The 25,457-nt window shown below is 38.7% G+C and overlaps 1 protein-coding gene across 1 annotated transcript in view; it reads left to right on the top strand.

Annotated features, from left to right (window-relative positions):
- Positions 1–23,389, top strand: part of atp13a1 (ATPase 13A1) — a 33,768-nt gene extending 10,379 nt beyond the window's left edge. The window contains exons 11-24 of the mRNA XM_062049929.1: positions 73–193; positions 272–429; positions 517–692; positions 6,502–6,612; positions 6,694–6,819; positions 6,890–6,998; positions 7,081–7,274; positions 11,669–11,765; positions 11,839–12,023; positions 12,095–12,209; positions 18,551–18,890; positions 18,966–19,077; positions 22,494–22,637; positions 22,719–23,389. Of these exons, the coding sequence (XP_061905913.1) occupies positions 73–193; positions 272–429; positions 517–692; positions 6,502–6,612; positions 6,694–6,819; positions 6,890–6,998; positions 7,081–7,274; positions 11,669–11,765; positions 11,839–12,023; positions 12,095–12,209; positions 18,551–18,890; positions 18,966–19,077; positions 22,494–22,637; positions 22,719–22,829 (2,099 nt within the window). The 3' untranslated portion in view covers positions 22,830–23,389. The remainder of the gene's footprint in view (positions 1–72; positions 194–271; positions 430–516; positions 693–6,501; positions 6,613–6,693; positions 6,820–6,889; positions 6,999–7,080; positions 7,275–11,668; positions 11,766–11,838; positions 12,024–12,094; positions 12,210–18,550; positions 18,891–18,965; positions 19,078–22,493; positions 22,638–22,718) is intronic.
- Positions 23,390–25,457: the final 2,068 nt, after the last annotated feature.

The raw sequence follows: 25,457 nt of genomic DNA, 5'->3' as shown, positions 1-25,457 counted from the left end.
TGTAAGGAAACATGTGCATTTTCAGCCCTTATCCTATTTCCTCATTCTTTTTTCCATCCCTGTGTTTTGTAGATGTGTTCTGCACTGAGCCCTTCAGGATTCCCTTCGCCGGGAAAGTGGAGGTGTGTTGTTTCGACAAAACGGGAACGCTGACAAGCGACAGTCTGGTGGTGCGAGGAGTGGCGGGCCTCAGGTAACGCCCCCCCATACCTCCCTTACTTGTGTTGTTTTACAGCGGTGTTATTTAATAGACTCGTACATTCACAACTAGGGCGGGAAAGGAGGTGATGCCTGTGTCCGAAATACCCGTCGAAACGCATCGGGTGGTAGCCACCTGCCACTCGCTCGTCACCCTAGATGATGGACAGCTGGTTGGAGATCCCCTGGAGAAGGCGATGCTGACTGCTGCTGACTGGACCCTCACCAAAGGTAGAACCACGCGCTCCACTTTATTTTTAGCGGAATGCTGCAAAGTTCAGAGAGAAAACGGTATGTTTGTGCCCCGTCTCATTCCAGATGAAAAGGTCTTTCCACGTGGCATCAAAACCCAGGGCCTCAAGATCCATCAGCGCTTCCACTTTGCCAGCGCTCTTAAGAGGATGTCAGTCCTGGCTTCTTACGAGAGACTGGGATCCACAGAGCTCTGCTATGTCTCTGCGGTTAAAGGAGCACCGGAGACACTCAGAACCATGGTACACATTAGCGCCATCCTTAGTGCCTCATTGCTTTGTAATTTGACTTGTGTTGTAAGGACCGACCGATTATGGCCACATATCTGTATAGGCCTTTTTTTTTTTTTTATCAGTAACTGCTTCTTTTTTTTTCTTCACAACTACAACAGAACTACATGAGCAGATACAACATAAGATACCAGTTTTTAGTATATAAAAAAATACAACAACTAGAGATGTATGCGTTAAAATGTAATATCGGAAATTATCGGTATCGTTTTTTTTATTATCGGTATTGTTTTTTTTGTTTTTTAATTAAATCAACATAGAAAACACAAGATACACTTACAATTAGTGCACCAACCCAAAAAACCTCCCTCCCCCATTTACACTCATTCACACAAAAGGGTTGTTTCTTTCTGTTATTAATATTCTGGTTCCTACATTATATATCAATATATATCAATACAGTCTGCAAGGGATACAGTCCGTAAGCACACATGATTGTGCGTGCTGCTGGTCCACTAATAGTACTAACCTTTAACAGTTAATTTTACTCATTTTCATTCATTACTAGTTTCTATGTAACTGTTTTTATATGGTTGTACTTTCTTTTTTATTCAAGAAAATGTTTTTAATTTATTTATCTTATTTTACAAATTTTTTAAAAAGTACCTTATCTTCACCATACCTGGTTGTCCAAATTAGGCATAATAATGTGTTAATTCCACGACTGCATATATCGGTTGATATCGGTATCGGTTGATATCGGTATCGGTAATTAAAGAGTTGGACAATTTATTGGATATCGGCAAAAAGCCATTATCGGACATCCCTAACAACAACGGGTAACGGGTAAAATAGTCATATTTTAACCAACCTTTACTCAAAAAATACAAAACACAATCTTTAGATTCAATGCGCACAATAGAATAGCTTAGTTGCTCAGACAGCAATGCGTTTACACAGGTTTTGCGAGCTAGCAAGTGATTATCATGCTAGCCGCAGGTGTGTTCAACTTATTTTCACTGAATCGCAGTTATTATATTGTTACACAATTGCTTATGCATTTCAATATTATATATATATATATATATATATATATATATATATATATATATATACATATATTTATACGTACAGTGTAAAGAACAAATCTGTAGATTTTGCTGTTATAAAAAAACAGAAATTTACCATCAAATTTTCAGTGGTATTTGTCAGCATATTACGGTAATTGGGGAAAACTGCGCCTACTTTTCACAGTAAAATTCAAGTGACTGAGCTGCCTTTTTTTTTTTTACCATAAAATACACCGTTTTTAGATTGTATTAATGTCAATTAAAATAAAACAGACGACGTTTGTAACGGTAAAATTCTGAAAAAAAATCTGCTTACGTAGTATGTTTTATTTTAATTGACATAAATACAATCTAAAAACAACTGTATATTTTATGGTAAAAAAAATGGCAACTCGGTTAGAATTTTACCGTAAAAAAACATAGTATGTTTTATTTTAATTGACATTAATACAATCTAAAAACAACTGTACATTTTATGGTAAAAAAAAATGGCAACTCAGTTAGAATTTTACTGTAAAAAAACGTTTTATTTTAATTGACATTAATGCAATGTTTTTTTACGGTAAAATTCTAACTGAGTTGCCATTTTTTTACCATAAAATATACAGTTGTTTTTAGATTGTATTAATGTCAATTAAAATAAAACATACTACGTAAGCAGATTTTTTTTCCCACAACAGCGCTACCCCCTGCCTCCATCCCTTTTTTCGCCCTCCTGCATTGACTCTTTGCTTACCTGTCAAAAACTCCCATTTTTTTTAGATTTAGGCTTAGACAAACTTTAATGATCCACAAGGGATTGTTCCACACAGTAGCTCAGTAACAAAGGATGGAAAGGATACTCCACACAAGGGCACTAAAAGAGGGCGAAAACAAAAGGTATAAAGTAGACTAAAAATGTACCATAGTAGCAAAATAAAATATAACATATATGTAATATTTACATATTATACATACAGTATATAAAATATACTGATGTATTATATTATATTACATTTTTATATAACATATACAATATATAAAAAAATCCCTATTGCCATGTACAATTTTGCATAATATATTATATTACATTTTTATATATCATATACAATATATAAAAAAATCCCTATTACCATGTACAATTTTACAGTATATGTATATAAAATATATTTATATATTATATTATTATATTATATAAAAAAATTTATATAACATATAAAATATGTAACAAATCCCTATTACCATGTACAATTGTACAGTATATGTAACAGCTGCAGCAAAAAAAGGGCAGAATAAAATATAGAGTAAATCCAGCAGAAAATATACATAATAAACAAAGAGAGGTAGCTAACAAAGAAGTGGTCAGGTAATAGGTAAATATCTACCTTTTTGACGGAAATCCAGTTTTTGTCCTTCTTTCCCAGCGTATTCCCGTTTCTGTTTTGTTAGTTTTTTTGTGACTGCGGCAATGGCGTCCACTCAAAAAGCCTCGGCAACACTCCGAGTATGGGCTCATTAAGGGAGCACACAGAGTTTCAAGTTCTGTGATTCAGTAAAAATAAAGATAGATGGACATGAAGACGACAGAAAAGATATCTCTGCCAAAAATCCAAAATTTGTAAATATCATGACAAATACTGTAGGGGACTTATTAATAAGCGAAGAAGAGCAAGCAGCAAGTCACACATTTTCATACTTTCTGTAACATCCAAGAAGAAATTATGTCAACCAGCTTGAAAAATGTAAGCTTCGTGAAAGAGCCCAGAATTGTTTTTAAATATTAGCAATATTTCCGGGTTCCTCTCGAGGAAACCGTACCATTTATTACATTTATAAACTTCTAAAAAAAAAAACCAGTAACTGCCAAGTAGAGATGTCCGATAATATCGGACTGCCGATAATATCGGCCAATAAATGCTTTAAAATGTGATATCGGAAATGATCTGTATTGGTTTAAAAAAGTAAAATTTATGACTTTTTAAAACGCCGCCGTGTACACGGACGTAGGGAGAAGTACAGAGCGCCGATAAACCTTAAAGGCACTGCCTTTGCGTGCCGGCCCAGTCACATAATATCTACGACTTTTCACACACACAAGTGAATGCAAAGCATAGTTGGTCAACAGCCATACAGGTCACACTGAGGGTAGCCGTATAAACAACTTTAACACTGTTACAAATATGCGCCACACTGTGAACCCACACCAAACAAGAATGACAAACACATTTCGGGAGAACATCCGCACCGTAACACAACGTAAACACAACAGCACAAATACCCAGAACCCCTTGCAGCACTAGCTCTTCCAGGATGCTAATATATACACCCCCCTACACCCCCCCCCTCCCACCACCACCCCACCACCTCAACCTCCTCATGCTCCCTCAGGGAGAGCATGTCCCAAATTCCAAGCTGCTGTTTTGAGGCATGTTAAAAAAAATAACACACTTTGTGACTTCAATAATAAATATGGCAGTGCCATGTTGGCATTTTTTGCCATAACTTGAGTTGATTTATGTTGGAAAACCTTGTTACATTGTTTAATGCATCCAGCGGGGCATCACAACAAAATTAGGCATAATAATGTGTTAATTCCACGACTGTATGTATCGGTATCGGTTGATATCGGAATCGGTAATTAAGAGTTGGACAATATCGGATATCGGCAAAAAAGCCATTATCGGACATCTCTACTGCCAAGTTATTGAGATGTAGAGAAATCCCCCATTTCTACCAATTTATCCAGTAGATTTTCTATATTTTAAAATGCAAATGTTAATGCTCCTCTGATCCGCAGCAATAAAGGTTTTTGTGCAATTCCCGAATGTTTCAGTGCTAAATTAACCACAACGTCAGTGGCGCATAAGACATAATGTTGCTACTGGTCCGACGTTTCTTAAAAAATAATGTAAGATAAAAACATAAAGCCTTGTCCAGCTGTTTACTGAGGAATACTATTCATGTTTAAATAATTTTTATCGGTCATTAACCTCCTTAAAAGCCTACTGAAATTAATTTTTTTTATTTAAACGGGGATAGCAGATCTATTCTATGTGTCATACTTGATCATTTCGCGATATTGCCATATTTTTGCTGAAAGGATTTAGTATAGAACAACGACGATAAAGATCGCAACTTTTGGTATCTGATTAAAAAAAAGGCTTGCACCTACCGGAAGTAGCGTGACGTAGTCAGTTGAACATATACGCAAAGTTCCCTATTGTTTACAATGATGGCCGCATGAAGTGAGAGAGATTCGGACCGAGAAAGCGACAATATCCCCATTAATTTGAGCGAGGATGAAAGATTTGTGGATGAGTAAAGTGCAAGTGAAGGACTAGTGGGGAGTTGAAGCTATTCAGATAGGGAAGATGCTGTGAGAGGCGGGGGTGACCTGATATTCAGCTGCGAATGACTACAACAGTAAATAAACACAAGACATATACATACTCTATTAGCCACAACACAACCAGGCTTATATTTAATATGCCACTAATTAATCCTGCATAAAAACACCTAGGTGTTTGTTATGCTAGCTCCTAGCTCCTCTGCTAGCTCCTAGCTCCATAGAACACGCCAATACAATTCAAACACCTGATCAACACACACAATCACTCAGCCCAAAAGACCGTTCACCTAACCCAAGGTTCATAAAGCTTATATATTTTTAAAAAGTTACGTACGTGACGCGCACGTACGGTCAAGCGATCAAATGTTTGGAAGCCAAAGCTGCATACTCACGGTAGCACGTCTGCGTCTTTGTCATCCAAATCAAAGTAATCCTGGTAAGAGTCTGTGTTGTCCCAGTTCTCTACAGGCGTCTGTGTATCGAAGTCAAAAGTCCTCCTGGTTAGAGTCTCTGTTATCAGAGTTCTTCCATCTTGACTGCATCTTTCGGGAATGTAAACAAAGAAGCGCCGGCTGTGTACGTGTTGCTGCTGACTTCCCTCGCAAAATAGACGCTTCGCACCGACAACTTTCTTCTTTGCTTGCTCAGCTTCTTTCTCCATAATGCAATGAACATAATTGCAACAGATTCACCAACACAGATGTCCAGAATACACCCAGAATGAGATGAAAACAGCTATTTCGTATTGGCTTCAATGTGGAAGGCATACCCGTGTTCCCCGGGCTACGTCACGCACATACGTCATCCTCAGAGGCGTTTCGAACCGGAAGTTTAGCGGCAAATTTAAAATGTCACTTTATAAGTTAACCCGGCCGTATTGGCATGTGTTGCAATGTTAAGATTTCATCATTGATATATAAACTATCAGACTGCGTGGTCGGTAGTAGTGGCTTTCAGTAGGCCTTTAACTACTAATAATCTGTATCGATGTCATAATTTTTTATTTTATTGTATTTATTTATTTTCTGTAAAATTGTGACATTTATGGTTTTGGTTGGCTAAAAATGAGATTGAAGTAGAAGAGTTTGTACACTGTAAAAAAAAATAGATTTTACAGCATTTTACAGCAAGTAAAAAAACAGTACGACAATAAAATATTGGCATTGTAACTGCCGTTTTTTTGTTGTTTTTTTTACAGTAAAACAACATAAAATCTACAGTTTTCAAGGTAAAAAACTGGCAGCTCAGTTGCCAGAATTTTCCTTAAAAATGCAGTTTTCTATTTACAGTAAAAAAAAACACATACATTTTACAGTAAAAATGTTGGCCACTAAGCTACCATGAAATGTCGATGTCATAATTTTTATCGGTTATTAACCTCCTTAACTACTAATAATCTGTATCGATGTCATTGTGGTTGCAGTTTTCACGGTGTCCAGAGAGTTATGACGAAGTGCACAAAGAAATATCCAGAGAAGGTGCAAGAGTGCTGGCTTTGGGTTATAAGGAGATGGGCCACCTAAATCATCAGCAGGTTATTTTACTCCAAAAATGGTAACATTTTGCCGTATATATATTTTTTCTAAACCTGGCTGAATCTTTGTGATCATCACAGGTGCGGGAGATGAGTCGAAATTTGCTGGAATGTGACTTGAACTTTGCGGGCTTCATGGTGGTATCATGCCCCCTCAAGAGCGACAGCAAGGCGGTCATCAGAGAGATCCAAGAGGCGTCGCATCATGTGAGTTATTTCGTGCAACGCTTGCTTTTGCTAAATTGTAAGCGCACGCTTGCTGTTTCTGTGCTCTCAGGTGGTAATGATCACAGGGGACAACCCCTTAACGGCGTGCCATGTCGCCAGAGAGCTCCACTTCATCCAAAAGGAGCACACGCTTATATTGCAACCAGGTCCCAACCATGGTAGGGGTTGACTTGTACACACACACAAGGCTTTTCGCTGTATTATAGTCATCAACTATAACCTCGACGGTGTTTTTTCCAGGCAGTTGGCAGTGGGAGTCAATGGATGGCAGCGTGCACGTACCCCTGCCGCCGCCCTCGGTCCCTTCATTTATTTGCCAGTATGACCTGTGCGTCACCGGCGAAGGTCTTGCGAGACTGTGCTGCAACCCTCAGCTGCTGCACACCCTCTTGCCTCACATAGGAGTGTTTGCACGAGTCAGCCCCAAACAAAAGGTAGGACGAAAAGCACAATACCTTCGGTGCTCATGAGAATTCCAGAGATTCAAGAGTAAATATGGTGTCGAGCCGATTATAAAACTATATTTTTCCCTAGAAAATAGTCTGTGAAAAAGATGTTATGTCTTATATACGTGGTCTAGAGTTTTATATACAAAACCAGTGAAGTTGGCACATTGTGTAATTCTTAAATAAAAACAGAATACAATGATTTACAAATCCTTTTCAACCTATATTCAATTGAATAGACTGCAAAGACAAGATATTTAATGTTCCAACTGAGAAATTACATTTTTTTTTGCAAATAATCATTAACTTAGAGTTTAATGGCAGCAACACATTGCAAAAAAGTTGTCACAGGGGCATTTTTACCACTGTGTTACATGGCCTTTCCTTTTAACAACACTCAGTAAACGTTTGGGAACTGAGACCAATTTTTGAAGCTTTTCAGGTGGAATTCTTTCACATTCTTGCTTGATTTACAGCTTAAGTTGTTCAAAATCAAGTACTAACTGTACTGTTTACTTGTTGAAATACCCTTTTTTGCTGCTGCCAAAAATTGATTTGAAGGGTATTTCAACAAATAAACAGTACATTAAGTACTTGATTTTGATATATGTAATGCCCATAAGGGTATTCTAAATAAATGATGAATGGGTTATACTTGTATCGCGCTTTTCTACCTTCGAGGTACTCAAAGCGCTTTGACAGTATTTCCACATTCACACACACATTCACACACACATTCACACACTGATGGCGGGAGCTGCCATGCAAGGCGCTACCAGCAGCCATCAGGGGCAAGGGTGAAGTGTCTTGCCCAAGGACACAACGGACGTGACTAGGATGGTAGAAGGTGGGGATATTTCTAGTAAAATATGCAGAGTTAATGCTCATAAGGGTATTCTAGTAAAATATGCAGAGTTAATGCTCATACGGGTATTCTAGTAAAATATGCGATGTGTAAATATCAAAATGTTACCTTGAATCACTTTTTGTCAGGCAATATTACTTTTAATGAACATTTTAACTACCGGTAAATGAATACATCCAAACACGTTATAAATATTTATTATGTGCAAGAAGAAATAACAGTTACAATTAGGGTTGGGTATCGTTTGAATTCGAACGATTCCGATTCCTGACGATTCTCGATTCCGATTCTTTTAAGAGGCAGGGTCAAAAAAAAGTTTAGGATATTTTAAATGAGCTAGCTAACCTACAGTCTTTCTGAATGAAATAGTCTGACATTCTCCATCAAATTTTAATTCTGTTAACTTTTTATGAACTTTACTATAAATTCCTCACAGGGCTGTTTTCAACTAGAATATAAATATCAAATCTATGAACTTGAATATAAATATTATAAATTATGAATACATTTTCCCAGGGGTACACTTTCCTCAAGAGAGCTTTATTTTTTAAAACCTCATGAAAACACATTTACACATAAGTGTATGATGCGGCAGGAAACCTCATGAAAACACCTTTACACATAAGTGCATGATGCTGCAGGAAACCTCATGAAAACACCTTTACACATAAGTGTATGATGCGGCAGGAAACCTCATGAAAACACCTTTACACATAAGTGCATGATGCTGCAGGAAACCTCATGAAAACACCTTTACACATAAGTGTATGATGCTGCAGGAAACCTAATGAAAACACTTTGACACATAAGTGTATGATGCTGCAGGAAACCTCATGAAAACACATTTATACACACAAGTGTATGATGCTGCAGGAAACCTCATTAAAACACATTTACACATAAGTGTATGATGCTGCAGGAAACCTCATGAAAACACATTTACACACACAAGTGTATGATGCTGCAGGTACTTAAAAATGTTACCGTGCTCCCACTGATGGGCTAACCTGGTGCAGAAAAGCAAATAAACAATAAGAAACAACTTGCAAAACCCAGTCCAGATTAGCAGCAGGTACAGTATAAAATCAGAGACAGTTCTTGTTTAGGAAAATGACCATATCCGCCTTCTCAGGCAGGATGCGTGAGCGTTCTGGACAGATAGTGTCTCCTGCTGTGGAAAATACACGTTCGCTGGGTGTGGAAGAAGCTTGCACGCATAAATAGGAGAAAGCGAGATATGACAGCAAAGGATAAGTCTTTTGTTGGTTCCACCGGACCACCACCATGCATCAGTGTCGTCAGACATAAGTATCGGTGGAACGTCCTGGTACATCTGCAGCTCTCTCTCCACTCGTTTCTTGATGGACATGGAGCTCTGTTATTTTGCGGTTATTTCTTCTTTTTTTTGTAAAGTAAAGCCACACTTTCGACCGCCGACGCCCGCTATCCATGCTTGAGCTTGACTGACTCGCTCGGCTATGCTAACACTTCCGGGGGTGGGCGCTTCTTCATTGGTGTTCAGCGGCTTCTTCTTCCAGTCGGCGGACATATTTTTTTCCGGTCGGCGGACTGGGTATCAAAACTAGGAATCGAAATGTAAACTTTTGAACGATTCCGGGAGAATCGGAAAGTTAGTCCCGGTTCCAATCGATACTCGATACCCAACCCTAGTTACAATTGTATGTATCTTCCAAACAAGAAAGAGGTTTTATCACATCAATATCAGACTAACAACAGTCCTTTAAATCTCATTAATACCACAGAAAAGGCAAACTGTCATTTTCTGGACACGATAAAGGCTTAAATGATGTCAAACACATAGCGTTAAAATAACCAGGAAGATAAAGTGTTTGTCTCACACCTAGTAATCCGCTGTGGACAGACGAAGCCAAGCAATGCAGGTTTAGCGAGCGGTGCGCGCTCCCGCGAAGGAAACGCATTTTCGGCAGGCAATCACATTTTGGCACAACACCGGCAAATATAAACAAAACAAAACACCGGCGGAAAGCGATAATCGATTTAAAAAAAAACAAGTAAAGCGGAGTTTTGACCCGGAGAAGGCAAGGTCGGTAAAAAAAAAAAAAAGACAATTCCGGAAATCCTTTCTGATTTCAAAGCGTAAAAAGACACAAAAAGTGTCATTATATCTTAACATTGACATTATATCTTATCGAACCCCATTGGATGTCCGCCACATTTATTGATTAAGCTTCTTTGCTTGCAGATAACCTGTCTTTCATGTTGTTCAAAAACAGAGTATTATAGTGTCATTTTGATTTTAGTTTGTACACGTTTTAAATGTATATTTACTAGGGGTGTAACGGTACACAAAAATTTCGGTTCGGTACGTCCCTCGGTTTAGAGGTCACGGTTCGGTTCATTTTCGGTACAGTAAGAAAACAACAAAATATAAATTTTTTGGTTATTTATTTACCATATTTGTAAACAATGGCTTTATCCTTTTAACATTGGGAACACTATAATAATTCTGCCCACGTTAATCCACATTAAACTGCCTCATGTTGTTGCTCAGATTAAATAAAATTACAACTTTTCTTCTACATATAAAACGTGCAACATTAAACAGTTTCAAGTCAACTCATCATGCTTAATTTATTACAGCATTTGGGAAGCCTGTAGTTGATTTTTATTATGTAAATGTTATATTTTTATCAACATGTGATAGCAGGGACCCTGCCATTCAAAACTAGGCTGCTCCATTACTAATGATTAATGTAACTATAGCTGAAAAAATGGTACAATAGCAATAGGAGAGACTATTCATCCCTGAACACCATGGAGTTCATGTAGGCTTAATGAAGCAGTTACATTATTATATCAACTATCAGAGACAGAAACTCTTCATTTAACATAATGTCCTTTTTTGCTGCTTCAACACAGCTCAATCAACACAGAAAAAGGTAAAGTGAAATAACAGACAGACAGGGCTTTGCTGTCCGTAACACACACACACACACACACACACACAGAAAAATGAGCTAACGTTACGCTAAAAGCTAATCAGCCTTCACCTCAAGCCAGGACTGCGAGCGAGCCGAGCTGCCTTTTATATTTCTAGAAGGTCAACGGGCTCATAGTGATGTTACTAGTAGTTGACTGGGAGGTGTTTATTGTAATTTGGGGAGAGTCCGCTGCCTGATGCTTACCTGCTAAACGCTAAGCACTGACTACATGCGCTCTGAATACGCACTGCTGATTGGCTGTTACCGCTCTGTTTGTAACCAATCAGATGGTTGTGTGGGTGGGACAATGCTGGGTGCTGTGTAGAGGACTGACATAGACAGGCAGAAGGAAGCGGAGGCGGCTACTTAATATGTTCGTGTGGAAACTCGTTCGGTACACCTCCGAACCGAACCGAAACCCCCGTACCGAAACGGTTCAATACAAATACACGTACCGTTACACCCCTAATATTTACACACACCAAAAATCGCATTAACTATGTGAAAACAGAAACAACCTTGTGCAAGTTCTTGTATATTCTGCTTTGTTTTAGGAATTTGTGGTCACGAGTCTCAAATCGCTGGGTTATATCACACTGATGTGCGGCGACGGCACAAATGATGTCGGCGCTCTCAAACATGCTCACATAGGTAAAGAAGGTCTATTTAGTGGTCACCGTACGGTTTTGTGTCTATAAAATAGTCATACATGTATTTTACACAGGTGTGGCGCTGCTGGCCAACGCCCCTGAGCGCATGCCTGAAAAAAGAAGACGTGGGAGAGAGAAGGAGGCGCCCGCAGTCGACTCTCGACCCTCGCTACCGGTCTACTCGGGGGGCAAACTGAGCTCCAGGGGGGCCAGACAGAGAGTGATGGCCCAAAGAGAGGAGCAGCTCGCTGCACAAAAAGTGCGTACCATTACATGTAGTGATGTCCTATTGTCATTGATTCATATAATAAAGTAGCAGTTCTTTCACAGGAGAGGATCAGTCAAGTCTTGCGGGAGCTGGAAGAAGATCAGGTGCAAATAGTGAAGCTGGGCGACGCCTCCATCGCCGCCCCCTTCACCTCCAAGCTCTCATCCATACAGTGCAGTGAGTCACAAATATTAAAGGTCCAAACATCAGGCTGCTTCTATACTAGGGGTGTCAAACCTACGGCCCGGGGGTCGGATCAGGGCCACGAACAGGTTTTCGTCCGGCCCGTGAGATGAGTTTGCTCAATACAAAAATGCTGAGCTATGTGCAGTGTGGAGATAGAGCTAACACTTCCATGTTTGGAACTGCTTACCGTATTTTTCGGAGTATAAGTCACTCCGGAGTATAAGTCGCACCGGCCGAAAATGCATAATAAAGAAGGAATAAACATATTTAAGTCGCATTTTTTGGGGAAATTTATTTGATAAAAGCCAACACCAACAATAGACATTTGAAAGGCAATTTAAAATAAATAAAGAATAGTGAACAACAGGCTGAATAAGTGTACGTTATATGAGGCATAAATAACCAACTGAGAACGTGCCTGGTATGTTAACGTAACATATTATGGTAAGAGTCATTCAAATAACTATAACATATAGAACATGCTATACGTTTACCAAACAATCTGTCACTCCTAATCGCTAAATCCCATGAAATCTTATACGTCTAGTCTCTTACGTGAATGAGCTAAATAATATTATTTGATATTTTACGCTAATGTGTTAATAATTTCACACATAAGTCGCTCCTGAGTATAAGTCGCACCCCCGGCCAAACTATGAAAAAAACTGGGACTTATAGTCCGAAAAATACGGTATTGGTGATAGTAGTGATACAAAATGTGGATTCTTACCTTCTAACTTGATTGTCAAAGACGTTGGTAATAGGTAGAGATGTCCGATAATGGCTTTTTTGCCGATATCCGATATTCCGATATTGTCCAACTCTTAATTACCAATTCCAATATCAACCGATATACACTACCGTTCAAAAGTTTGGGGTCACCCAAACAATTTTGTGGAATAGCCTTCATTTCTAAGAACAAGAATAGACTGTCGAGTTTCAGATGAAAGTTCTCTTTTTCTGGCCATTTTGAGCGTTTAATTGACCCCACAAATGTGATGCTCCAGAAACTCAATCTGCTCAAAGGAAGGTCAGTTTTGTAGCTTCTGTAACGAGCAAAACTGTTTTCAGATGTGTGAACATGATTGCACAAGGGTTTTCTAATCATCAATTAGCCTTCTGAGCCAATGAGCAAACACATTGTACCATTAGAACACTGGAGTGATAGTTGCTGGAAATGGGCCTCTATACACCTATGTAGATATTGCACCAAAAACCAGACATTTGCAGCTAGAATAGTCATTTACCACATTAGCAATGTATAGAGTGTATTTCTTTAAAGTTAAGACTAGTTTAAAGTTATCTTCATTGAAAATAAGGACATTTCAATGTGACCCCAAACTTTTGAACGGTAGTGTATACGGTCGTGGAATTAACACATTATTATGCCTAATTTTGTTGTGATGCCCCGCTGGATGCATTAAACAATGTAACAAGGTTTTCCAAACTAAATCAACTCAAGTTATGGAAAAAAATGCCAACATGGCACTGCCATATTTATTATTGAAGTCACAAAGTGCATTATTTTTTTTTAATATGCCTCAAAACAGCAGCTTGGAATTTGGGACATGCTCTCCCTGAGAGAGCATGAGGAAGTTGAAGGGTGGGGCAGCGGGGGTGTATATTGTAGCGTCCCGGAAGAGTTAGTGCTGCAAGGGGTTCTGGGTATTTGCTCTGTTGTGTTCATTTTGTGTTACGGTGCGGATGTTCTCCCGAAATGTGTTTGTCATTCTAGTTTGGTGTGGGTTCACAGTGTGGCGCATACTTGTAACAGTGTTAAAGTTGTTTATACGGTCACCCTCAGTGTGACCTGTATGGCTGTTGACCAAGTATGCCCTGCATTCACTTGTGTGTGTGTGAAAAGCCGTAGATATTATGTGACTGGGCCGGCACGCAAAGGCAGTGCCTTTTAAGGTTTATTGGCGCTCTGTACTTCTCCCTACGTCCGTGTACACAGCGGCGTTTTAAAAAGTCATACATTTTACTTTTTGAAACCGATACCGATAATTTCCGATATTACATTTTAAAGCATTTATCGGCCGATAATATCGGCAGTCCGATATTATCGGACATCTCTAGTAATAGGGACACATTTTCCGGGCGCACATAAATATTATCCCCTTCTAACTTCATGTGTGAATAACGAAAAGAGTCTAAATTCACAAGATTTGTTGAAGATGATGTTACGTATGTACAGAATATACCACATGTTAGAACATCAGTTGAGGAAAATGAGTAAATGACCTTAAGAACATCCTGTAATTTGATTTTAATATTATTAATGTCATCTTCTGATCGATCAAAAGTTAACACCATTTTAAAACTCTGCCAGACTCAATTTGACCTATTTGATGACTGTTGAATATTATCACATAATTCATTCTGAAAGTATTAATATCGTGTTATTAATTTCATCTTGTGATCGATTAAAAATGAACACCAATGAGAGCATTTTAAAACTCTTTGACAGACTCAATTTGACCTATTTGACTGTTGAATATTATCACATAATTCATTCTGAAAGTATTAATAATGACAATTGAAGATAGAATACCATTAACCACAGCATGTCCGTGTAAAAAAAAAAACACCTCCAAAACATTATTATTTCTACATTTTCAGGTAGGGATGTCCGATAATATCGGCCTGCCGATATTATCGGCCGATAAATGCGTTAAAATGTAATATCGGAAATTATCAGTATCGTTTTTTTTATTATCTGTATCGTTGTTGTTTTTTTATTTATTTTTTTATTTTTTAATTAAATCAACATAAAAAACACAAGATACACTTACAATTAGTGCACCAACCCAAAAAACCTCCCTCCCCCCATTTCTTTCTGTTATCAATATTCTGGTTCCTACATTATATATCAATATATATCAATACAGTCTGCAAGGGATACAGTCCGTAAGCACACATGATTGTGCGTGCTGCTGGTCCACTAATAGTACTAACTTTTAACAGTTAATTTTACTCATTTTCATTAATTACTAGTTTCTATGTAACTGTTTTTATATTGTTTTACTTTCTTTTTTATTCAAGAAAATGTTTTTAATTTAGTTATCTTATTTTATTTTATTATTTTTTTAAAGTACCTTATCTTCACCATACATGGTTGTCCAAATTAGACATAATAATGTGTTAATTCCACGACTGCATATATCGGTTGATATCGGTATCGGTTGATATCGGTATCGGTAATTAAAGAGTTGGACAATATCGGAATATCGGATATCGGCAAAAAGCCATTATCGGACATCCCTATTTTCAGGATGTGCTTGCTCCCTTGTGTGGTGTTCGGGTCTGTTTATTAAAAGAAAAATGATACAATTAATTAATTTTTTAAACTGAGACTCACTGACTTTGGCTCATTTTCTGTGAAGAACATATATCGGAATACATATTTAATGACCACACACCATACACCCGCCCTACACATTTCTATTACATATAAGATGTCCGGGTCCACTGGACTAATAGAAGTGTGGAAATTGATGTTCTGTGTACCACACGCACCCACACACACACACACACAGCAGGCCTAGACAGGAGGAGGACAGAGTGTAGGTACACAGAACATCAGAGGGTCAAATGTGCGAGAAAATGAGAGCAGACAGTGTTGACAAACAATGTTGCAACCTTGTGTGGGAACCGCAGGTGCAGAAACACAAAAGAAGAATCCCTGTGGGATGCAGAAACTGGCAGAGAAATTTTCCGTGCAACGTTCATATTGTTGTTACTAGGGATGATGTTTGATAAGAAATTATCGAGTTCGAGCCTATTATCGAATCCTCTTATCGAACCGATTCCTTATCGATTCTCTTATCGAGTCCAGATAGGTTGTTGTATATGGAAAAAAACACACAATATTTGGTTTAACAAAAGCTCACTTTTATTATATAAGAAAAAAATTAAATCTAATAAATAAATAAATATTGACTGTTGCCCCCCTAAAAAAATAAAATAAAATAAATAAATATTGACTGTTGTTACCCAAAGTATATTAAGTGGGATTTTTCAGAAAAACAAATATATACAGTAACACAAAAACAACCTGTCTCTGTGATCACTATAGGTGTATAAATATTAATATAGTGTTAAATAAAATCAGTCCCTTGGGCACAAAACTTAAAATAATACAGCTCTCCAAAAAGTGCACTTCTGCTGCTATTTGACATAACTGTTTGTTATGATGCTTTGACATTTTTGCACTTTATTTCTTTATTGAAAGAAAATTCTATGAAGAGAAAAGTTCTTTGCAAATGTGGTTCCAATGCTAAAAAATGAAAAGTTAAAGCTAAAAAAAGAAATACACTTTATTGAGTTAACATTATTTCTTTATAGGGGGAAAGGTGTGATTTTATGAGCTAGGAATATAACAACTACACTACCCAGCATGCAATGGGAGTGACGAGCATGCGCGGTACCCTCGAAAAGTGTTGTTGCATGTCGCCACCCGGCAGCTAAGAATGAGTTTATGAGCACGCTGTGAAAGTAAACGTCAAGAAGTCAGCCAACACGCCTCGTCTGCATTATTTATAATTAGACAGACAACACATATACAGTGTGATTTTGTTTTGTTTACAAGGAAAGAAAAACAAAAGTTAAAAGGCAGATGTCATATATGTATGTGCTGCGGTTGCTTTAAGAACGTTGCGACAGCTGCCGTAAAGGAGGTACGTTGCTAGCCTGGTTGCTATGTTTCCGGTTGGTCGTAAAAGTGTTGGTCATGTGTTTGTACCCTGCTCAAATCTCTCAGTAAAGTTAGTCATTGGATTATACCTTTTGTTTTGAACTTTATTACACCTTGGAGCGCGGTCCATTGTTTTTCCTGCTTTCCCTATCTGCGCCTAATGACTGAGCTATGTGACGTAAATTCTTGTGATATCTCAAGGGGCATTCTGGTCGGGACGGGATTCGTTCCGAGGGATTCGAATAAAGAACCAACTCTTTTTCTTTACTATAGTGGTCTCGATAACGGGTACCGGTTCTCAAAAAGAGATTCGAGTCCGAGGACTCGGTTCTTTTCTTATCGAACAACCGGGAAAACCGGTTTCGAGTATCATCCCTAGTTGTTACTCAGCCAGCGTTTGTGGGTGTGATGGACCCGTTGCATTTTGTATGTTAAAATACTGAACAGGGGCCGTACTTATCAAGCTTCTTAGAATTACTCCTAAGAAGTCTGCTAAGAGTTGACTTAAGAGTAAATAAATTCTTAGCTGAAAGCTGCACTTAAAAGTTAGTTATCAAGCGTCTTACTCACACTTTCAGCGAAGTGTAGGACTGAATCTTAAGTGTCACACTCAGAGCTGAATTACGACATTACTATGTGCCGTAAACGGAATTTTAGGTGACGTCATTTCTGTGTCCATAGAAATGACCAATCACGGAAGGGAATTCGTTGTCTAAGAATAAAGAAATATCTTGGAAATATTTAAGTGGACAATGGGAGTGTATATTTTGACAATAAACTACAAAATAATACAAAACAAACTAGTCCCCGCCGGCACTCACGCTACCGCTCCCTCTCTTCTATCGCCCACACACTCACTGACGTCACTCACCTCACGGCCACACACATACGCTACTGTCATAACATTTTCTTTCCAATTCATTAATTAGGCAACTAATTTGAAACTGGTGTGGGTGGCTCTATATATACTAGCCCACTGCAGACACATGCAGAAATCAACAAGGAATCGAAAAGTATTAAATCTGTGACAAAAATAATATCCGCTCTGTCTAAACGATACCGTTTGATCAGCTGCTCGTCATCAAAAAAAAAAAACATTGTTCCGTTCCCTGAACGTTCGCGCACGTCTCTCTCGCCTCAGTGCCATCCTCTGCTGGCAACTCCTAACCACTTAAGACACCTCTGAAGGTCTCTTAAATATCGTGGAGAGTAGGAGTGATTCTTAGACTTAAGAACGTTGATAAAAAGCTTTTATTCTTAAGTTTGAGAGTAGGACTAAATTTCGCAAATTCTCAGGACTTAAGTGTAAAATGGCACTCTAGGAAGCTTGATAAGTACGGCCCCAGATGTTTATTGGGATAAGGTAAACATCTGTTCAGTATTTTAACATAGAAGTGTTTGATTGTGAGGCGTTAAAAGCCACAAAATGCAACGGGTCCATCAGACCCACAAACGCTGGCTGGGTAACAACAATATGAACATAGTTATAGTTGTCTTTATTTTTAAGTTATCGTGTCATGATTTTTATCCGTCAGGGCCACTTGGGAGAACGTTTTCCTCCATGTGGCACCTGAGCTGAAATGAGTTTGACAACCCTGCTCTATATCAACTATAAATGCTCTTTGTCTCCCTCTAGTCTGTCATGTGATCAAGCAAGGCCGCTGCACGTTGGTCACAACGCTCCAGATGTTCAAGATCCTGGCTCTGAATGCCCTGGTGCTCGCCTACAGCCAGTCGGTGCTCTACCTTGAGGGGGTCAAATTCAGCGACTTCCAGGCCACCCTGCAGGGTCTGCTGTTGGCCGGATGCTTCCTCTTCATCTCTCGGTCCAAGCCACTAAAAACATTGTCCCGAGAACGGCCTTTACCCAACATCTTCAATCTTTACACCGTGTTGACGGTGCTGCTGCAGTTTGCGGTCCACTTCTGCAGTCTGGTCTTTTTGTACAAAGAAGCGCAGAGCAGAAGTCCGCCGAGGTGAGGGGGCAGCCTGAGTCTCTGGGGTTTTTGCTCCGTCCAGTTAAATATCACATCTCTTTATTTGTCTTCTAGACAGGATCGGTTTGTGGACCTGTACAAAGAATTTGAACCCAGCCTAATCAACAGCACCGTCTATATCATGTCCATGGCTATGCAGATGGCTACCTTTGCCATTAACTACAAGGTATTGAGTTTTCTTCTGCTAATATTGGTTGTGTGAATGCATATGTTTTGCAGGAAGAAAGCATTTTGCGCCTCCCTCACCCTACACCGCAGCTATAAATAGTATAACTTTTCTAACATTGTAACCTTACTAACATTAAATAATACAAAAAAAACGAAATAATAACTTTAACATTCGTTTTGTCACTGTAACAGAAAAGAAGTGCATCAATTTGCCTGAAATTTGGAAAAACAATCCAATCCTAATTTAAACTTTAAGCATTTTTGACCTGACTTAAACCATTAGATGCTAAAAAAAATTAAATGAAGTAAATTCAATAAATAACTTAAAATTGATCAGCAACATTAACTCAGCCCAATATATGAACCACTTTAACCTACAAAACCAAAAATTAATAAAACAGTCTGAGCTGACTTTTTTTTAATCAAAATGACTACAATGAGCACATTTAAAATGAACACAGAGCACATTTAAAATGACTACAATGAGCACATTTAAAATGACCACAATGAGCACATTTAAAGGCCTACTGAAAGCCACTACTAGCGACCACGCAGTCTGATAGTTTATATATCAATGATGAAATCTTAACATGCAACACATGCCAATACGGCCGGGTTAACTTATAAAGTGACATTTTAAAATTCCCGCCACACTTCCGGTTGAAAAACTCCTTTGGATATGATTTATGCGCGTGACGTCACAAAATCCACGGAAGTGGTTGGACCCCATCTGACCCGATATAAAAACCTCTTGTTTTCTTCGACAAAATTCCACAGTATTCTGGACATCTGTGTTGGTGAATCTTTTGCAATTTGTTTAATGAACAATGGAGGCTGCAAAGAAGAACGTTGTAGGTGGGATCGATCGGTGTAATAGCGGCTAAGTACAATACTTACAGCAACACAACAAGGACTCCTTACTACGCCTAGCCGATGCTTGCCGCCAAACCCACGGATGAAGTCCTTCGTCGCGCCGTCGATCGCTGGAACGCAGGTGAGCACGGCTGTTGATGAGCAGATGAGGGCTGGCTGGCGTAGGTGGAGCGCTAATGTTTTTATCATAGTTCTGTGAGGTCCGGTTGCTGAGTTGCTAAATTAGCCTTAGCGTCGTTAGCAACAGCATTGTTAAGCCTTACCAGGCTGAGAATTTTTAACCGTGTAGTTACATGTACATGGTTTAATAGTATTGTTGATCTTCTGTCTATCCTTCCAGTCAGGGGTTTATTTCTTTTGTTTCGATCTTCATTTGAGAACGATGCTATCACGTTAGCTCAGTAGCTAAGTGTGTCACCGATGTATTGTCGTGGAGATAAAAGTCACTTTAAATGTCCATTTCGCGTGCTCGACTCTCATTTTCAAGAGGATATAGTATCCGAGGTGGTTTGAAATACAAATCTGTGATCCACAATAGAAAAAGGAGAGAGTGGAATCCAATGAGCCAGCTTGTACCTAAGTTACGGTCAGAGCGAAAAAAGATACGTCCTGCACTGCCTCTCTAGTCCTTCACCGTAACGTTCCTCATCTACGAATCTTTCATCCTCGCTCAAATTAATGGGGTAATCGTCGCTTTGTCGCTCCGAATCTCTCTCGCTCCATTGTAAACAATGGGGAATTGTGAGGAATACTAGCTCCTGTGACGTCACGCTACTTCCGGTACAGGCAAGGCTTTTTTTTATCAGCGAGCAAAAATTGCGAACTTTATCGTCGATTTTCTCTACTAAATCCTTTCAGCAAAAATATGACAATATCGCGAAATGATCAAGTATGACACATAGAATGGATCTGCTATTCCCGTTTGAATAAAAAAAATTCATTTCAGTAGGCCTTTAAAATGACCACAGAGCACATTTAAAATGACTACAATGAGCACATTTTGTAGTGCACAGCTTTTCTAAGTGGGGTTTTAAGCGTGATACTGCAAGCACGCCCCACTATTTGTAAAGTGCACTATGCTATACTTACCCCGATGCTGTGCTATGGCGGTATGTTGTGCTACCAATACGGAACATTATGCTATGCTATACTAGTCCGATATTTACACATTTCTTAAAATGTTTAAATTGTTTTCATGTGCCAATCTTTTATGTTAATGTTCCACGTTTTTCCATAATTCTTACATGTTCTGTGGCATCGTGTCAGCTTTTCAGTATCCATCCTACAATTTTAAGGACATTTTATTTTAATTCAGTTTGTTATTATAATAATTAGAGTAGGGCTGCAACAACTAATCGATTATAAAAATAGTTGCCGATTAATTTAGTCATCGATTCGTTGGACCTATGCTGTGCGCATGCGCAGTGGCAATTTTTTTTGTTTGTTTTTTTTGTTTAATTTTTATTAGTTTTTTAAATTTTTTAATAAACCTTTATTTATAAACTGCAACATGTACAAACAGCTGAGAAACAATCAAAATAAATATGGTGCCAGTATGCTGTTTTTTTTCAATAAAATACTGGAAAGGATAGAAATTTAGTTTGTCTCTTTTATCAATCAATCAATCCGATTGTTAATCGATTATTTGAAGTAATAATCGCCAGATTAATCGATTATCAAATTAATCGTTAGTTGCAGCCCTTAATTAGAGATGTCCGATAATGGCTTTTTTGCCGATATCCGATATTCCGATATTGTCCAACTCTTAATTACCGATTCCGATATCAACCGACACCGATATATACAGTCGTGGAATTAACACATTATTATGCCTAATTTTGTTGTGATTGCCCGCTGGATGCATTAAACAATGTAACAAGGTTTTCCAAAATAAATCAACTGAAGTTATGGAAAAAAAATGCCAACATGGCACTGCCATATTTATTATTGAAGTCACAAAGTGCATTATTTTTTTTTAACATGCCTCAAAACAGCAGCTTGGAATTTGGGACATGCTCTCCCTGAGAGAGCATGAGGAGGTTGAGGTGGGCGGGGTTGAGTTGGAGAGGGTTAGGGGATAGCAGGGGGTGTATATTGTAGCGTCCCGGGAGAGTTAGTGCTGCAAGGGGTTCTGGGTATTTGTTCTGTTGTGTTTGTTACGTTACGGTGCGGATGTTCTCCCGAAATGTGTTTGTCATTCTTGTTTGGTGTGGGTTCACAGTGTGGCGCATATTTGTAACAGTGTTAAAGTTGTTTATACGGCCACCCTCAGTGTGACCTGTATGGCTGTTGACCAAGTATGCCTCGCATTCACTTGTGTGTGTGAAAAGCCGTAGCTATTATGTGACTGGGCCGGCACGCAAAGGCAGTGCCTTTAAGGTTTATTGGCGCTCTGTACTTCTCCCTACGCCCGTGTACACAGCGGCGTTTTAAAAAGTCATACATTTTACTTTTTGAAGCCGATACCGATATTATCCGATATTACATTTTAAAGCATTATTATCTCTGATAATAATACGAGTGCTTTATTCTCCTGGACAGGGTCACCCTTTCATGGAGTCTCTCAGCGAGAACAGACCACTACTGTGGAGCATCGCCCTGTCCGGCTTGGCTATTGTGGCACTTCTCACTGGTTCTTCGCCCGAATTCAATGAACAGTTTGCCCTAGTGGATATTCCAACTGAGGTATATTGACAAATCTCTTTTTTTGTTCATTGTTTGGTGCTTTGGTCTCATGTTAACGGTGCACTTTATTTTCCCCCGCAGTTCAAAATGATCATCGCCCAGGTTCTGGTAGTGGACTTTGCCGCCGCCCTGTTGGTGGACCGCGTCCTGCAGTTCCTGCTGGGCAAAGGAACTCTGAGGGTGCCTTCTTGAACTCTCCTTGCCATCAGCACCCGCTGCCTTTACCTACCGTAAAGGGAGAGAAGACTTGAGAAAGGAAGAGGAATGATGCTGCACGCAGTACTGTACACTCCCCTTCTTCGGTCAACCATCAACAATGTTTTCATCCCTGCCGCACCTCCCTAAACTTGATCTGTCCCTCCCCATGTCCGCACAAGACCGTGAAGAAACCAGTATTGAGTGCAAGACCGTGCCAGCTGAGTGACACATACAAAAGGGACATTCTCCAGGAGAATTAACAAGTGTTTAGGATTTTTTTGAGGGGCGTGGGGGTACTCTCCTTGTTTTTGTAAAAAGACATCTCTAACAGACTTATAAAAAGACTTACAAAGTATGAGGTCTGTAAGAGACTGATTTACCCAAACACCACGGGGGACACGCTTCGATGTCAAAACGTGGGTCTTGAGTTTTGTTTTTTACTTGCGCTACAATGATTAATGATGATGTGACTCTAATTGATAAAAACTGAAAAAAGAATGAAGAAGCAGCTAAAGTGAAAGAAACACATTGCACATTGACCGTGCTCCAAGGCGCGTATAAAAATAATTGTCCAGCTGCTTTGAGTTTAGCACATACAATAGACATTTTGTAAATAAGGCACAGTTTGCATGATCGCAATTAAGTAGAGATGTCCGATAATATCGGTCTGCCGATATTATCGGCCGATAAATGCGTTAAAATGTAATATCGGAAATTATCGGTATCGGTTTTTTTATTATCAGTATCTGTTTTTTTGTGGTTTTTTTTTTTAATTTTTTTTATTAAATCCACATAAAAAACACAAGATACACTTACAATTAGTGCACCAACCCAAAAAACCTCCCTCCCCCATTTACACTCATTCACACTCATTCACACGAAAGGGTTGTTTCTTTCTGTTATTAATATTCTGGTTCCTACATTAAAAATCAATATATATCAATACAGTCTGCAAGGGATACAGTCCGTAAGCACACATGATTGTGCGTGCTGCTGGTCCACTAATAATACTAACCTTTAACAGTTAATTTTACAAATTTTCATTAATTACTAGTTTCTATGCAACTGTTTTTATATTGTTTTACTTTCTTTTTTATTCAAGAAAATGTTTTTAATTTATTTATCTTATTTGATTTGATTAATTTTTTTAAAAAAAGTACCTTATCTTCACCATACCTGGTTGTCCAAATTAGGCATAATAATGTGTTAATTCCACGACTGTATATATCGGTTGATATCGGTATCGGTTGATATCGGTAATTAAAGAGTTGGACAATATCGGATATCGGCAAAAAGCCATTATCGGACATCCCTACAATTCAGCATATTTTCCAGCCTCGGGTATGTAAATGATGTTATTCATGCTGCCAGTGATCGGTTCCTTCAGTCAACATAACTTCCACAATTTCCGCACGTGTATCACCAATCGAAGCGACCAACATGCTCGTAACTATTTTTATTCCAGCACAATTTACCTCAAATTAGCTGCAAACCGGAACTTCAATTAGCTGCAAACCGGATCTTCCACTTCAACAACCTGATAGTTGTGAAAATGTGCAATAATTAGGCACATACGCCAATTTCTGGTCATTTCTGCAATTTTGATAAATGAGCAGACCAATATTCCAAATGCACTGCGTTCTAGAGTTGTGACGTTCGCGAACGAATCAAGTATTTGGGATGGCTCTTTTAGGTGGGAAAATGAGAACAGCTTTGCGGTTGTGAGTCATTTGTTTGAGAGCCATTTTAATGCACATTCAAATATAGCATAATGGACTAGAAAATAAGTGAGAATCAATCAATCAATGTTTATTTATATAGCCATAAATCACAAGTGGCTCAAGGGGCTGCACAAGCCACAACGACATCCTCGGTTCAGATCCCACATTAGGGCAAGGAAAAACTCACAACCCAGTGGGATGTCAATGTGTATGACTATGAGAAACGAAACTAAAACTGAACTGGCTACAAAGTAAACAAAAACAGAATGCTGGACGACAGCAAAGACTTACTGTGGACTAAAGACGGTGTCCACAATGTGCATTCGAACATGACATGACAATCAATGTCCCCACGAAGAAGGATAAATACAACTGAAATATTCTTGATTGCTAAAACAAAGTAGATGGGGGAAATATCGCTCAAAGAAAGACATGAAACTGCTACAGGAAAATAACCCAAAAAAAGAGCAAAAGCCATTAAAATAGGAGCGCAAGACAAGAAATAAAACACTACACACAGGAAAACAGCAAAAAAACTTTAAAAAAGTCAGGGCGTGATGTGACAGGTGGTGACAGTACACCTACTTTGAGGCCATGTCTACACTAAGTCGTTTAACCCTTTAAACGAATAATTATATGGCCTAAGCCCCGTTTCAGCCACACTAAACCAGCGTTTAAGGTCCCCCTCCTCGGACAAATTTTTACACGGGTAAGTCAGCCGTGTATTTCTTGAATCTCCGGCACTTTGGATTCACATATATAATAATGTCTAAAATGTATTCCAGTTGTATTTATACTTTGGATATACATGCATATATTTATCTTACATATTACTTTTTTTCTGTATTGTCAAAATGCTCTTGTGATTCAATTTTTTTTAAGGTGAGGGAAAATAAAATAT

This window comes from Entelurus aequoreus, linkage group LG06 (genome assembly GCF_033978785.1).
Source record: "Entelurus aequoreus isolate RoL-2023_Sb linkage group LG06, RoL_Eaeq_v1.1, whole genome shotgun sequence".
Lineage (NCBI taxonomy): Eukaryota > Metazoa > Chordata > Actinopteri > Syngnathiformes > Syngnathidae > Entelurus > Entelurus aequoreus.
Note: the sequence above shows the minus strand (reverse complement) of the source record. Positions and strands in the feature narration are given on the sequence as shown.